At 44.7% G+C, this 13,031-nt stretch overlaps 1 protein-coding gene across 4 annotated transcripts in view; it reads right to left on the bottom strand.

Moving 5' to 3' along the window:
• LOC118512046 (potassium channel subfamily T member 2) overlaps nt 1-13,031 on the bottom strand; it is a 48,840-nt gene that overhangs the window by 4,404 nt on the left and 31,405 nt on the right. The window contains exons 17-27 of one of the 4 annotated variants that reach the window (XM_036055875.1): nt 10,927-11,067; nt 8,521-8,626; nt 8,244-8,459; nt 8,012-8,175; nt 7,816-7,927; nt 7,505-7,690; nt 6,944-7,159; nt 3,209-3,385; nt 663-868; nt 308-596; nt 55-240 (exon numbers count right to left, since the gene is read on the bottom strand). In XM_036055875.1, coding sequence (XP_035911768.1) covers nt 55-240; nt 308-596; nt 663-868; nt 3,209-3,385; nt 6,944-7,159; nt 7,505-7,690; nt 7,816-7,927; nt 8,012-8,175; nt 8,244-8,459; nt 8,521-8,626; nt 10,927-11,067 — 1,999 coding nt within the window. The remainder of the gene's footprint in view (nt 1-54; nt 241-307; nt 597-662; nt 869-3,208; nt 3,386-6,943; nt 7,160-7,504; nt 7,691-7,815; nt 7,928-8,011; nt 8,176-8,243; nt 8,460-8,520; nt 8,627-10,926; nt 11,068-13,031) is intronic. The other 3 variants (XM_036055876.1, XM_036055878.1, XM_036055877.1) reach the window with 3 other exon arrangements.

Here is a 13,031-nt window from a genome sequence, read left to right as displayed (position 1 = left end):
GATGGCGTTAGAAGAAAGCCCAACAGTCTGGCGATCGCTAGCTCATATACTTACCTCCAGCCCGATGCTACCGTTCAGAGCAATCTTGATCGGGTTCGAGTGATTCGTTGCTTGCATCAGCGTCGCAAAGTGGCTTATGCCAATCTCCTCCAGCGATGACTTCCGGCGTCCCGATGCCCCGATGTTCGGTAGTCCCTGTCGCAGTGAGTTGGAGCGTCTCAGCAGGATGTCGCTGTCAATCTAGAATTTGGGGGAAAACCCGATGCAGTTAAACCTATTTTGACTGTGCCACTATACCGCCCATTACCCTCAAGGAGTTGCTCCTTCCCCGCATCTGTCCCATTGCATTAGGACTATCTGGAAGAGATAGAGAATTCGATTTTGTTGTGACCAGCGGAGGCGCCCGGGGCGTTACGTAACCTGACATCGGCTGAGGTCCACCGATGGTGTTCAGGCCGATGCCGGAACCGCGCCGTGAGCCGGCCGCCGCCGCCGCCAGGTTGATGTTGGAGCAGAATGATATGTTGGACTTTCGGCGCGAGTTGTGCCGCTCGAACGTTTTCTGGGCCGAGAATGGAGAGGGCCGCACCAGATAGCTGAAAAGGAAGAGATTAAGCTAGCTTTAGGATCTCCCATGGAACGGGTTTTGATATCGGACTCACATGATGTCGCCCTCTTCCAGCTTCAGATCGCACGACGGGTTGATGATGACGTACGACAGATGGTTACGCTTTTCACTTACGTCGTCGTAATCGATGCTCGGAAGGTTCAGCGATTCCATCCGACTGCGCACCAGATTTGCGATCTCGGCCCGTTCGATCTGCTGCACATGGTTATCGCGCGCCTCGTCGGCCATATTGATTGAGTACTGTACACGCATCGATCAACGAACGGTATCAATCGATCGTGGGGACAGATACAGAGAGACAGAGACAACAAAGGACGACCGGCGTGGCGATGATCGTAGTACGAGCGAAGAGAAAGAAAAGCGGGAGAGAGAAAGAAGAAAGAACGATCCAAATCGAAATTAGAAGTACTTCGGCGTGTACCGTACAGGTGACCATTGTCTGTCCCTGTCACCCAGCCAGCAGGTTGGTGTGTTAGTGACAAGCGAGTTATTTTGCCAAGTCCCCCACCGGTACCCAGGCACCGAATACGGAAGCGCCGCGCACCAATAAATATACAGCGAAAACAAACACGCAGCAAAAACAAATACACGCACGCACACCGAAAAACGCATATACGAACACGCAACACAACACAAGACAAATCATATGAGCAGAGAAGGAACGGTGAGCTGGTGGTGAGAACAGTGTTGGTGAAGAAGAATGGTAGTAGTTGGTGAAGGTATCGGTGAAGACGGGACAGTGCTGTTAGTACTAGTTTGGGGACGCGCGTGTTCAGATCGATCTGTACATCCGGTGAGAGTCTGCTGGACTTCGGGGGCTTTGGGGGCTATTGTCAGTGCCGGTACAATGAATCACGGAACACTTGCACAGTGCAGTAGACGCTGTGTGATCGCTGACGTTTGGTGCTGTACTTTTGACATTTTGGTGACGTGGACAGGTGCTTTGACACACACACACAGAGTGATATTACAAAGAACACATGTACAGAGGGGGGAAATGTGTTGTACAGCGTTGGGAAAATGTGAAGTAAAGTGATTTCGTTTGTTTTTGGTACTCTCCTGGCAATCGTAGGGGCGGGGATTTTAAGTGATTCAGACGCAGTTCGAAACGCCTGTCATTGAGGCTTGTCAGTTCTGTACAGTTTAGTGAATGACCAAATGTATGAGGTCTGTATGAGCGGGATGAAGTTGAAATAATGTTGGCCATCCGAACAAAATTGTACACAAAACGATTCTGATGGAGATCTGAAATCCGACCATAGACACTCTACTCTGTGGAACTGTTGTTGAAGAACTTGTTCCTTGCGCATGCTGCAGGACTAAAGCTAATGCACTCTTCCTAAACGTCGGAGAAAATGATCGCCAAACATTTACCACCTAGCACGACCTATTGCAAGTTCGGGTCCGGATAACTGCCGTTTCGAAAGAAAGAGGCCGCACCATCGAAACGCTGTTTGCTGTTGAAGACAGAAAGCTGATGTACTTACCCGGTTGGTGTCCCTGGCACTTAAGAGAGCTTCTAGATTCGTCTGTGTTAATCGTAAGGCAGGGTATATGCATATTATTCGTGAACGCAACTGTGTACAGTGTGTGAGTGTAATTGTGTGTGTGTGTGTTTTCTCAGTGTGTGAGTGTTTTGTGACGCAAAGTGAGGCACGTGCCCATGCTGCATTGACTGACTACACACGCGACTCTTTTGGGCACGTTGCTGAAGCTCCTTCGGAAGACGCATCTCTTCTTGTACTTGGTGTGAATTTTGAAAAAAGTGTGTCCCGATCGATTTCGTCGCCTACTGTGGGCAACACCCAAGTTGGTGTGGTTGGTTCAATCAAAGTAGTCTTAGAGAATAGAGCGACGGTGGTACCACAACGTATTTGCCAAGAAAGTCTTCAAGCGGTTCTGGTGCGTAAAATAGGAAACTAAGAACAGTCCGCACTTCCGTACGGGAGGAAAGGATAGCAGAACGAACAAGTCTATGGAAGTCCTAAAAACACGAGACAATTGAATGCATCCTTCGAGAGGCGAAGAACTTAAACCACTACGCACACGCAGGTGGGTTGGTGTGTAACTGTGCTCTAGTTTGAACGTGATCTTAAAGTGATAAACGTGTAGAAGAAAACAGGTTTCATCCAGATTGAAGGTTGTTGGTGTTGGGGAAGATGCTGAACCATTCTAAGGTCGTGAGGAGGTAAGTGATCTTTGCAACATGTCTTCAAACACCTCAGGTGATAGCTCTGTTAAAGTGCGCCTCGAAGTATGCAAATCGCGATACACAAGGCATCATGCAATCAGGATTTACTTGTACGCTTCCTTTGACACAGCTGTCATCTAGGTGAATGTCTCACTAATTGTAAAACGGTGTCGCAAAACGGGTGGAAAAGGTGTTCAAAATTGGCATTTCAGGCATGTGGAAGAAAACGACAGATACGACAGTAAAACTAGGAGCAAACGGGAGTGTGTTGTGGCTTAGTGTGCTAGTGAGTGTACTTAAAAAGTGTGTCAGTGTGAGTGTGTGTGTGTGTGGAGGAGAGAGAGAGAGAGAGAAAGGAAGTGACAGTGAAGAAGAGTGACGGAACTTACGCTCGATCCTTTACGGGCGGTGCATCCACCCAGACAGGACGATGACTTGCGGATTGTGGCCGGCGGCGGGCGGTAGGTTACACCCCGGAGGTTCGCTTCCGCAACACCCTTGATCGGTACGCCGCTGGCCGAGGTGCTGCTAGCGGTGGCGGTGGTCGTAACCACTTCCTCTTCATACTACTCGGTTTTGGTTCGAATATGGTTTTTGTGTTTCAATTCATTACAACATGCGCGAGTTTCACAAGCACGAGCAGTAGTAGTAGTAGTGGTAGCAGTAGTAGTAGTGGTAGTAGTAGTAGTAGTAGTAGTAGTAGGTAGATTATCAATCAGATGCCAAATCGAATGAGAAAACAAATTAGTTCAACACAAGCCAATTGGCCAATGCAGGGCGAAAAGTGAGAGGTAACGAACGAAAGAACCCAAAAATTAAAGACGACATGACATAAACGGAAATATATGCAAACGTTCGATACGCTTAAGGATGACAACAACGAAGGGGTTAAGGTGTTGCTTTTGGTTCAGTAAAAGATGTAAAACATAAGGGCGAGAAAAATAAAACACCATTTCCGTCGACTACAGACGGTTAGGTGATTCCGGTACATCACAACGATGGGAAGGACAGAGTTTTTGTACAACACTACGTACGGATACAACTCGAAAGGTCTAGTGGATGTTGGGACAATGTTTACCATCAACAACAGTGTAGCGAGTCGTACGTCAGTACATTTAGCGAGAAAGATCAAACCACATAAACAGGTCGAACGACATCGAACCCAACTTCCGGGGGAGTAGTCATAGGTGTACTTGAGACCCCGACTGGGTAGAAACATAATGGTAATGGAAACGCAAACAAAGAAAAAGTTTGAGGTACGTGATTAACTGGTTTGATGAAGTACAAATTTAGATAATAAAACCATAAGAAGTTTGCTACAAACTAGCGGAAGCTTCCTAAGCTACTTAAAAAGTGTTGCTACTGAACTAGAATTTACCATACTGAAAGACGAAGAGGATATTGGGAAACGCATCGAAACCGAGGAGTATACAAAGACGAAACAGTTTGATTGCTCTACAACTAGCACTAAACGGAACTCACATGAACAGGAGCTATCAACGATTGCCAGAAGAAGGTTAAGGAACACGGAAATACTACGACACAACTGGCTAGCTCTACTGAAACTCTGGCCCTTTTCATGCACAATGCTATGAAGGTACGAACAAAGCTGAATGAGGCAGAAGTATGCAAGCGGCAGCTCTCGCCTAGCCGTTCATTCAGTTCATGTTCCAATTAACCTTGGGTTGTTCGGGGTTAAAAGGTACAAGAAGGTCATACGGACGGGATTTAGTTGGTAACACATTTGTAGTACAACTTCAAACCCAAAAAACCAAGAACCTAAAACTTGTTGACACAATACAGTTACTGACTTTCACCAACAATAAACTTCAAATCACTCTCAAACTGGAACAAAACAAGAGCTAAGAAATTGGTCAAAACAGATCAAAAGCACGCTACGTTGGGAGAGTGACTGAAAACTTAAACAAACGGTTAATCGTACGGTTAGTTTTGAAGGGTTATTTGAAAACAACATGTTCAAGTATTCCCGTTAAGAAATATATAAATATATCGAAAACGATAAGGTTAATCGAAAAAACGGAAACAATATTAACCAAGCAACTCACTGTGTGCGTGTGCGATCAAATAATTCGTCCAGCTTTTGTTTTTTTTTAAAGACAGATACACTTATGCTTTCATCTGCTAAGTGTTTTTTTGTTGTTGTTGTTTAAACAATCTGTTTAGAGGCTATATTTATCTTCAGGTAGTAGTTAGTAGTAGAAAGTAAGGGTTGGCGTTTTTGACATTGTAGAAAAGTGTTTGAATAACCGAAGAAACGATAGATAATACGAATATTCAAAAAGGATTTGGAGTCTAACTAAGATTTGAGGGTAACACAGGGTAGTTTAACAGATAAGTAGCAGTCCAATTGGATAAAAACAGAAAAAAAGTTCAATGTAGCAAGAAAGTAGTGCAATTACTACAAAAAATAGAAAATTAAAATAAGAAAAGGATAATAGACATAGTGAAAAGATGATAGGAAAGAGATAGTTGAAGAGTTAGAGTAAGAAAGAGAAGCTTTAATACAAAAGACCAGACACAAACAGAGAAAGAGAGATATAGAGAAAGAGTAAAAAAGAGGAGTCGGTAGGGGAACGTCATTTGTTCTTCAACAAATCCGTTACTATGCTATAAGCGACAGACGCGAGGCGATAGGTGTTGGATTAGGTAAACAAATTGAATTAAATTTTACGAAAGAGAGAAAAAAGTGGCAAAAGGCGACTGAAGTGGTATCAAAAGTAGAGCGATGGTGAGGCGAAAGAATGTAAGCTATACTAGGTAACAATAGAAAAGCGAAACAACGAAAACGATATAGGGTAAAAGATACTAGAACTTAAAGGGAATAAAACGAAACATAAAAATATACCAATCAAGACAACAAAATAACGAAAACAAACAAAGGTTATAACAGATAGCAATTGATAGTGCGTCAAAGAAGTGTAAAGTAATACGAAAGTAAATTGCGAGATAAAAGAGAGAAAGAGAGAGCGCGAGAGAGAGAGAGCGAGTGACAAGAAAGGAACTTAGTCTACTAACTTTTGACAGGTTCGTGGCGTTGCTTGCATGGCAAAGTCCTCGCTAGTGGGCGGTGATAGTTAGTGGCCATATTTGTTTGTGCACGGGTTTGCCGTAACGAAGCCGCACACCGCGAATTCGAACGGTTCGGTTTTGGTTTTATAGCAATTTTGCCGATGAAAAAAAAAACAGAAAAACAAAACAATGAAAAAGAAGAAAAGACGAGAAAAGAAAATGAAAATCGACGCTCCTTTTCGTTTCCTGAGGAGACGTTTCGTACGAACGCATGGACATTCACGGAAACATTGATGTGTGCGAGTCACTGGAAGCGAGGACACGGTTGAGACAACAGCGGCTTACGGCAGTCACCAGAGATCGATGAGGATGAGACACATTAGACACACTTTTTCCAGAATTTTTCAAAGTGGTTGTGGAGGTTGATAAAGACACAAACGAGGAGGTTTGATAAAGAAAGGGAAAATTTCAAATCTATCGCTCAACGCAAGAAAGGGATTCTTCCATAATGTCGCCAATTGCACTTTGGTTTAAAATATATAAATTAATTAGAGGAAAAGGACACAAAACAGATCAATGAAGTTAACTGAGAAGACATCAAGAAGAGAAAGGACACAGTGTGAAAGACAGCCAGACAGACAGATAAAATCAAACCCAGACACAGAAGAAGAGAGAAAGAGAGAAAGAGAGAGAGAGAAAATACGCCAGGAAGAGTAGGAGCAGTAACTGGAGTAACAGGTCCAATAACCGAAGCGTTTGATGTGAAACAAAGGGCGTACAGAGGGATGTAGAGATATGAAAGCTTATGAACAGAGTAGTAAGTGGAAGCAAAAAACTGTAAAACTGGTCAAACTAATGAGGCATAAACAGAACGGGAAACAAAATCCGGATGAACGTAACAGAGAAACGAAAGCAGGAACGAAAAACAAATAGGTGGTAGGCAATTATAATTCTGGAAAAATCTTGTTTGCTTTTGTTTTTGGTTGTTGCAATTGTTTTGATTTTGTTTAAATGATTGATTGCATTTGTTGTAATTGTAGTTGTTTGTGATTTATAGCTCGGTTGGGCGTTGATTTTTAAAAAATTGGACTCACCGATGGTCGCAACCGCACACAATGTTTAAAGGTCCCGAAAGATCCAAACGGACGCCATTTTTCGGCGACTGGCGAGTTACTCACATGTGATGCATCCGCACTGGACGTGTCCTGGGTACGGTAGATACCGATTGGAATTTCGCACGTGGTGGAGCACAGCTTCTGATACAACCGGCCGTACGTACGTATCCACATGTCATCCTTGGTGATCTTCATCTACAAACAGGGAGGGGAAAAGATTGGAACATCGATTGGAATGGGTTGAAAGGCATTACGCGTGGGCCGAAAAAGTGGTCCCCATTATTGATGATGAAATATTCATCATTGTACACAGCGATGAATTGATGAAGCGTGAGGCCATGCTGTGAGCCTCCGGTCGTTGCATTAATCGGGCCCATCGAAGCCAACCCCGTATCGTTTGATCTCCGACGAGCAGCGACCAGTTCGATGTAATTGAGTTAAGACAGTTCGTTCCAGTCAGCCGTCGGTTCGGTATCGTTTCGTCTAATGGTTTGCTAAGTGGACCTGTAACGAGGGAGCTGCTGCCGGGGCGTTACTTACCGAGGTGAGGAACCCACTGCCCGGGGCCTGATCGATGCCGAGAAGCAGCCGCACGAATGTAATCACATAGTCCTTCACGAAGGCTTGGTAGAGCAGCGTGTCCAACATCGATGCACTGAAGACGTTGCCGGCGGCGAACGGTAACCGGAACATGTATGATATGTGTGAGCCTCGCTCCTTCTCCCGCTGCACGTCCCCGCACGGATCGGAGTCATGGAGGTGGTAAAGGGGAAGGTAGAATCGTTAGTATCGGCGTTTACGAGCGTGGGTGCGAGACGAGAAGGGCTCGTCCAGGATTGCTCGTGCAGTACCTTTTCCATTTTGCTGAGGTGCAACGCGTACTTGTCGTGTGCGCGGAACTGCATGAACCTCATGTTTGAGCTCTGGGACAGTTCGGTGATGCTACGGATGCTGGGGAAAAATCTGGCTCGGACAAAGGCGAGCAAAATGACAGAGCGGTTGATTATTGCTGGACAATGAGGGACGAATGGCATTATCTGGACATACTTAAACATAGTCTGCACAGCAACGATGGTATTACAGTCAGCTAGTGTGTCCTCTTCAGCCGAGTTTGACAGCTCCTTGTTGACGACAACGACGTTCTCCGCAAGCGTAATACCGGCCCTTAGCAGATCGTCGAGACAGTCGATCGAACCTAGCATCCAGTAAACCTGAAAGGAAAGGTGACCAGGATGGATGAGAGCAGCTTGTGGCCATCCTGAAGAAGTTAGGCTCTTACCAGTGGGAAGTAGGAGATGGCGTCCAAGAAGGCAATGTCGGGCCGCCGCTCGAGCAAGAGGATGATCGGGTTGAGTGACGTTTTCGACCGGAAGTGTGCCCTGAGCGGGATGATGAAGTTGTAGATGCCGTTGGACGCATAGTCGGCCGCTAGGATGATGGTTTTGTTTTGCCACTGATATTCCTTCGCATTTCTATAGCTACAGTGTTCGCAAACCTGTGGAAATGAACTAGATATGTAACCATTGCGATTCTCCCCAGCGCTTCTTCACACTCACTTGAGCAAGTTGTAGGCAGCAGAGAGGCTTCTTTTCCTTGAGAAGAAAGCACAACGTCGGACTCACGCCAATGAACGGAGAAACCGGCGGAAACCCTTTCACGATCCTGCAAGAAGCACAAGAAACCCCGTTTGAGGTCGAAATGTGTCATTCGGTGAGTGGACGGTGAGCTTCGTCTAGAGCGCCACGGTGTCCCAGGTGAATGAAATGTTCGTACAGATTTGCAAACTGGTGTCGATCCGATAGAATGCTTTGAATGGTTTAGTCAACTTGCTGATCCAATCGTAAACCAATATGGCGGAGTTAAACCAATACCGTTTGAAGTTAATGAGTGGCATTTGGAGCACCGTACCGTGATTGATTAGATATGAGGCAGGCGAGCGAATCCTCTAACACACGCTCTAATACACGAACATATTATTACAGACCAAACACGCGACGATTTTAGTACAAGCGAATGCGGGCAACTACTCGAAACGGCCCCCAACCGTGTTGATAGCCTTGTTGAAAGGAACGAGTGAACGTGGATTGCATACTTTCAATATAAAAAAGGAGCTCAGCCTGAAAGTATGCAATCCGCGCTACAAAACTCTCATGTGAAGCTCTTTCTTGCACGTGTTTTGGTTCCTTTTGACAAGAATATCGTCCGGTGTGGCCAAAAAACGACACAGATGTAACACATGGCAGAATTATGAGAGCTAGTAGGTCTAGTGAGGTGAGCAAGCCATTTAAACACTATTTTAAGAGTAAAAGATGTAATTAATAGAAAAAAATATTTTCCTCTGCACGTAGCTCAACTGACCGACGAGCGATAATATTCCAACATCATTCTGTCTTTACACAACCGAACCATGGGACCACCGGATCGATAGAGCGTTTTACACTCATCTTGTAGCTGTTAATTCCCAGCTTACGAGGGCATTAGTGCATGTAAAGTTTTTTTTTTGTTTGTCCAGTTTGAAGGTACATCATCAGACAAACAACCGTGATGAAAATTTGGAAAAGGAATAAAAACAGTAACGCGGACTGCAACAATGCAATTAAACGAAACGCAGCGTCATGATTGTGAACACACCCATACTGGCATTTGGATAAAGAGAAAGAGAGAGAAAGAGAGAGAAAGAGAGAAAGAGAGGGAAAACCTTTCGCGCGCTGATTCTAGCTGCAGCTTATGACACGTTCGTGTTGCGGGCCGCGGATGAGGATTAATGATCGTTTGGGTCGGTTTTTTTTGTTATCGTTTCCTTTACTGGCTTTTATTCATGCTGCACTGCAGCAAGTTGATGAGATGGTTTGGTTCGCGGATACTGCGCAATTATGGCCGTGACTGGACACATTTGGTTCGGTTGCAGATGTAGTTTTGAAACTTCACTCTAATGTCCATAGCAGAATGCGTGCCCGCGTGCGATATGAAACATTACAGAAATGTAATTGAAATTTAAAATCACACCAAACACAAATTCTGAAGGAGGTTTCTCTGAGGTAGCCCTCTAGTGCTTTTAGCATCCTTCAGATCTGTTGGGGAAACAGGCGTTTCCACCTTTAATGCTTCTAAATTTATGGCCTCACTGGAGAAAGGCTTAAAAGCGCTTAAAACCCTTCGACATGGCGCACGTGCTCGGTCCCTTGCCTTCTAGTCTTCCACACGAACGAGCATCTGAGGCTCGGTATCGTCGGAAACGGGAGCCTCTCTCGGCTGTTCGATCTTTGCTAGCGACCTAGCCTAGCACAGGCAGCCGCTTTTACACGCGCGTGCATTTCCGTTTTCGGATCGCTTACAATTTCAAGCAGCGATGACTAGCACGTCCGACACACCCGTCGTGAGCGTCGTGCCGAGATCGTTCTACAGCGTATCGGATTTTGTGTGCCGCATCGATGGCCGGGCGTATGCGAAAAATCCATTTCCTGTACGCTTGCTGGGACATTCGGAAAGGTTTACGTTTCCCTTCACCACGGAGGAAAAACATTACAAAATATCGATAAAGAACGAGAACGGCATGCATTCTAGTGGCTGAGTTAAGCGCTCGCACTACTAAGCGGAAGGAAAAATGTCAAAGTTTAGCTAAAGTTTGAGGTTGAACGTCTGCAATGAGGCGTATTGATTAGAAATGTAAAATAAGTCGATGGAGATGGTAGATGTGAGGAGTAAGGGAAAAACGGGGAGTCGTTGGTGAAATGAAAGGTTTAGAGATGGGCCAAATCAAAAAAGGACCGGAAATAGATTAGAATTGCAAAAATCAAAAATGTATGACCAACAGGAGCGTAAAAAGCGTACGATAGTAGTAGTAGTAGTATTAGCAGCAGTAGATTCCCCCGTAAAAAAGCCACCAAAACACCGGAAGCGGCAGCGGTGAAGTGGAAAAGGGTGGTGTAGAAAAGAAAGAAAAAAACAGGAAAAACACTTACCGGGAACAGTCAGTATGCCATGCAGGGGGTGTGTGAGTTGAATCTTTGGTATCGGATGTCGAACTACAACATTTCGATTCGCCGGATGAGCTCAGAACGAGCGACACCGTTTGCAGGAGCGAAAGATCTGCACTTCCGCCACTAGAGTGTATGTATGTGTTTGTGTGTGTGTGCGACAGTGAGTGTGTTTGGGTGGATGGTACGAAGGACGTGCGTGTGCATCGGTGCATGAGTATGCGATTGTTGTATTGGACGGTGTGTTTGTGCGTTTGAGAAGGAAAATTGTTTTGATTACATCGAAATCGAATCCATGAGCAATGAGTTTGACAACAGGATGATGTTTTGGTTTGGGGGTTTGTTGTTGTGTTTTCCACGGTTCCGTGGAAATCCGGTTCCAATGTGGACAGGATACGGGTGTGTGTGCGCGAGTGCGTGTGTATGTTTATATTTTATTTGTACAGGAATGATGAAGGAATGTATCGTTGTCAGTGGAAGTATTTGGTTTTTTTTCAAATCGTTCATTCGTGCAGAGTGATTGAAAGAGAAAGAGAGAGAGTGAGAGTGACGTGCAGATAAAAATGTGGAAAAATAGAAAAGAAAAAGTAGAAGGAAAGTAGAAGGTTCAGGCAATTGTACAGAATCATAACGAGAGGTTCGAATACATACATGTGTACATATATGAGCATGAACAAACAAAACATTAAACAAAGTAAAGTAAACACGGATGTGGACTGAAGAGAGCTCGTTGTTCAAAAGAAGAAGATGCGAGTGAGAAACGAAACTAGAACACTCCATTGACAGCTCATAAGATGCAGATTGCATTGATGTAGGCGATTCGTCTTTATGAGACAGCCTAAATGTATGCAATCTGCCCGACAAAAGGCTCATGTCAACGAAGAAATGGTCAGCTTCCTGCAGAGGAGAATCATGCCCACTCTAGGGAAGATGTTTTTGAGAGGGGATGTGCTAAAGCTGGTATAAAGTTGAGGGGGAAAACACTAGTTCACTACCAATATTAAAATCGTAAACATTTTCCAGAGATTTTTCTCTAGCAATCCTTCTGATGGGTTCTATGGCATAGAGCGGAAAGGAAAGAGGAACAGAAAAGGGGTGGTGAACATTCAATTTCCTCACAGTTACTTACTTAACAAGCGTTGTCTCAAAATTTTGAATTCGTTGGGTGGAGTATACCATTAAGAAGTAAGTGAATAAAATTTGTATGGCAGTTGGATAAGATAAAGCGATGTATCGAATTTTATGAGGAGTAAACTAGGATAAGATAAAGTATGACAAAATAGAACAAATGGTTGAGAAAGATTGAAACGGTCATAGGGTTTGGATGGAGTAGAACCGTCTGGAGCTAACTGTGTCTGAAACAAGAACCAACTGTCAGACATTAACGGCTAAGAGGTGAAGCAAAGAGAACGATTACAACGATCAGGTTTGCGTTTATCTATCAATCAGTTCTATTTACGCTTCGAGCTCGCTCGCTGTTGGAGTAGAAAATACTATTCTATCGAGTTGTGTTTAAATCCCTCTCTCGGGATGCTCTAGACTGTAGTGGATAACTACTGTCAGACGGAATAAAATTCTTAAACAAACTGCAGGGCAACGATACACAGCGTTAAAGCTTAGACGCGCTCGTAATTTGTTCGAACGGAGCAGAACAAAATAGTAACCGAGCTCGGACAATGCGTCTACTCGGCGAACGGGATCATGCGAGGGAAGATCTGGCGGACCGGCAAACTGTGTTATTTATAGTTTTGTGGGAGCAGAGAGATAGCACTGACCACTCATTATAAGCAACGGAGCAATGGAGGGTTAGCTCGCACGCCCAGCTTATGCAGGCCCGCATCTATCTCCCGCAAGCGAACACCACCGCATTCGGTCGGAACTGCATCTGACAGATGGATGCTCGTCTCCTTTTGCCGGACGTTTCACATCCGAATGGAAGCGTACGGAGTCGACTCTCCCAAGAGTTTAGTTCCGTTTCGTGCCGATAAAATCTTTCTGCCAACATAAACCGAGCATTTAGGACGCAATAGGGTAGCTTATTGTGTTATGGTTGAGGTAGTTGGAAAATGTCACCGATGGACAAATGTTAG

The sequence above is a fragment of the Anopheles stephensi genome, chromosome 3, assembly GCF_013141755.1.
Source record: "Anopheles stephensi strain Indian chromosome 3, UCI_ANSTEP_V1.0, whole genome shotgun sequence".
Taxonomy (NCBI): domain Eukaryota; kingdom Metazoa; phylum Arthropoda; class Insecta; order Diptera; family Culicidae; genus Anopheles; species Anopheles stephensi.
The sequence above is the reverse complement of the archived record's forward strand: the minus strand, read 5'-3'. Positions and strand labels throughout refer to the sequence as shown.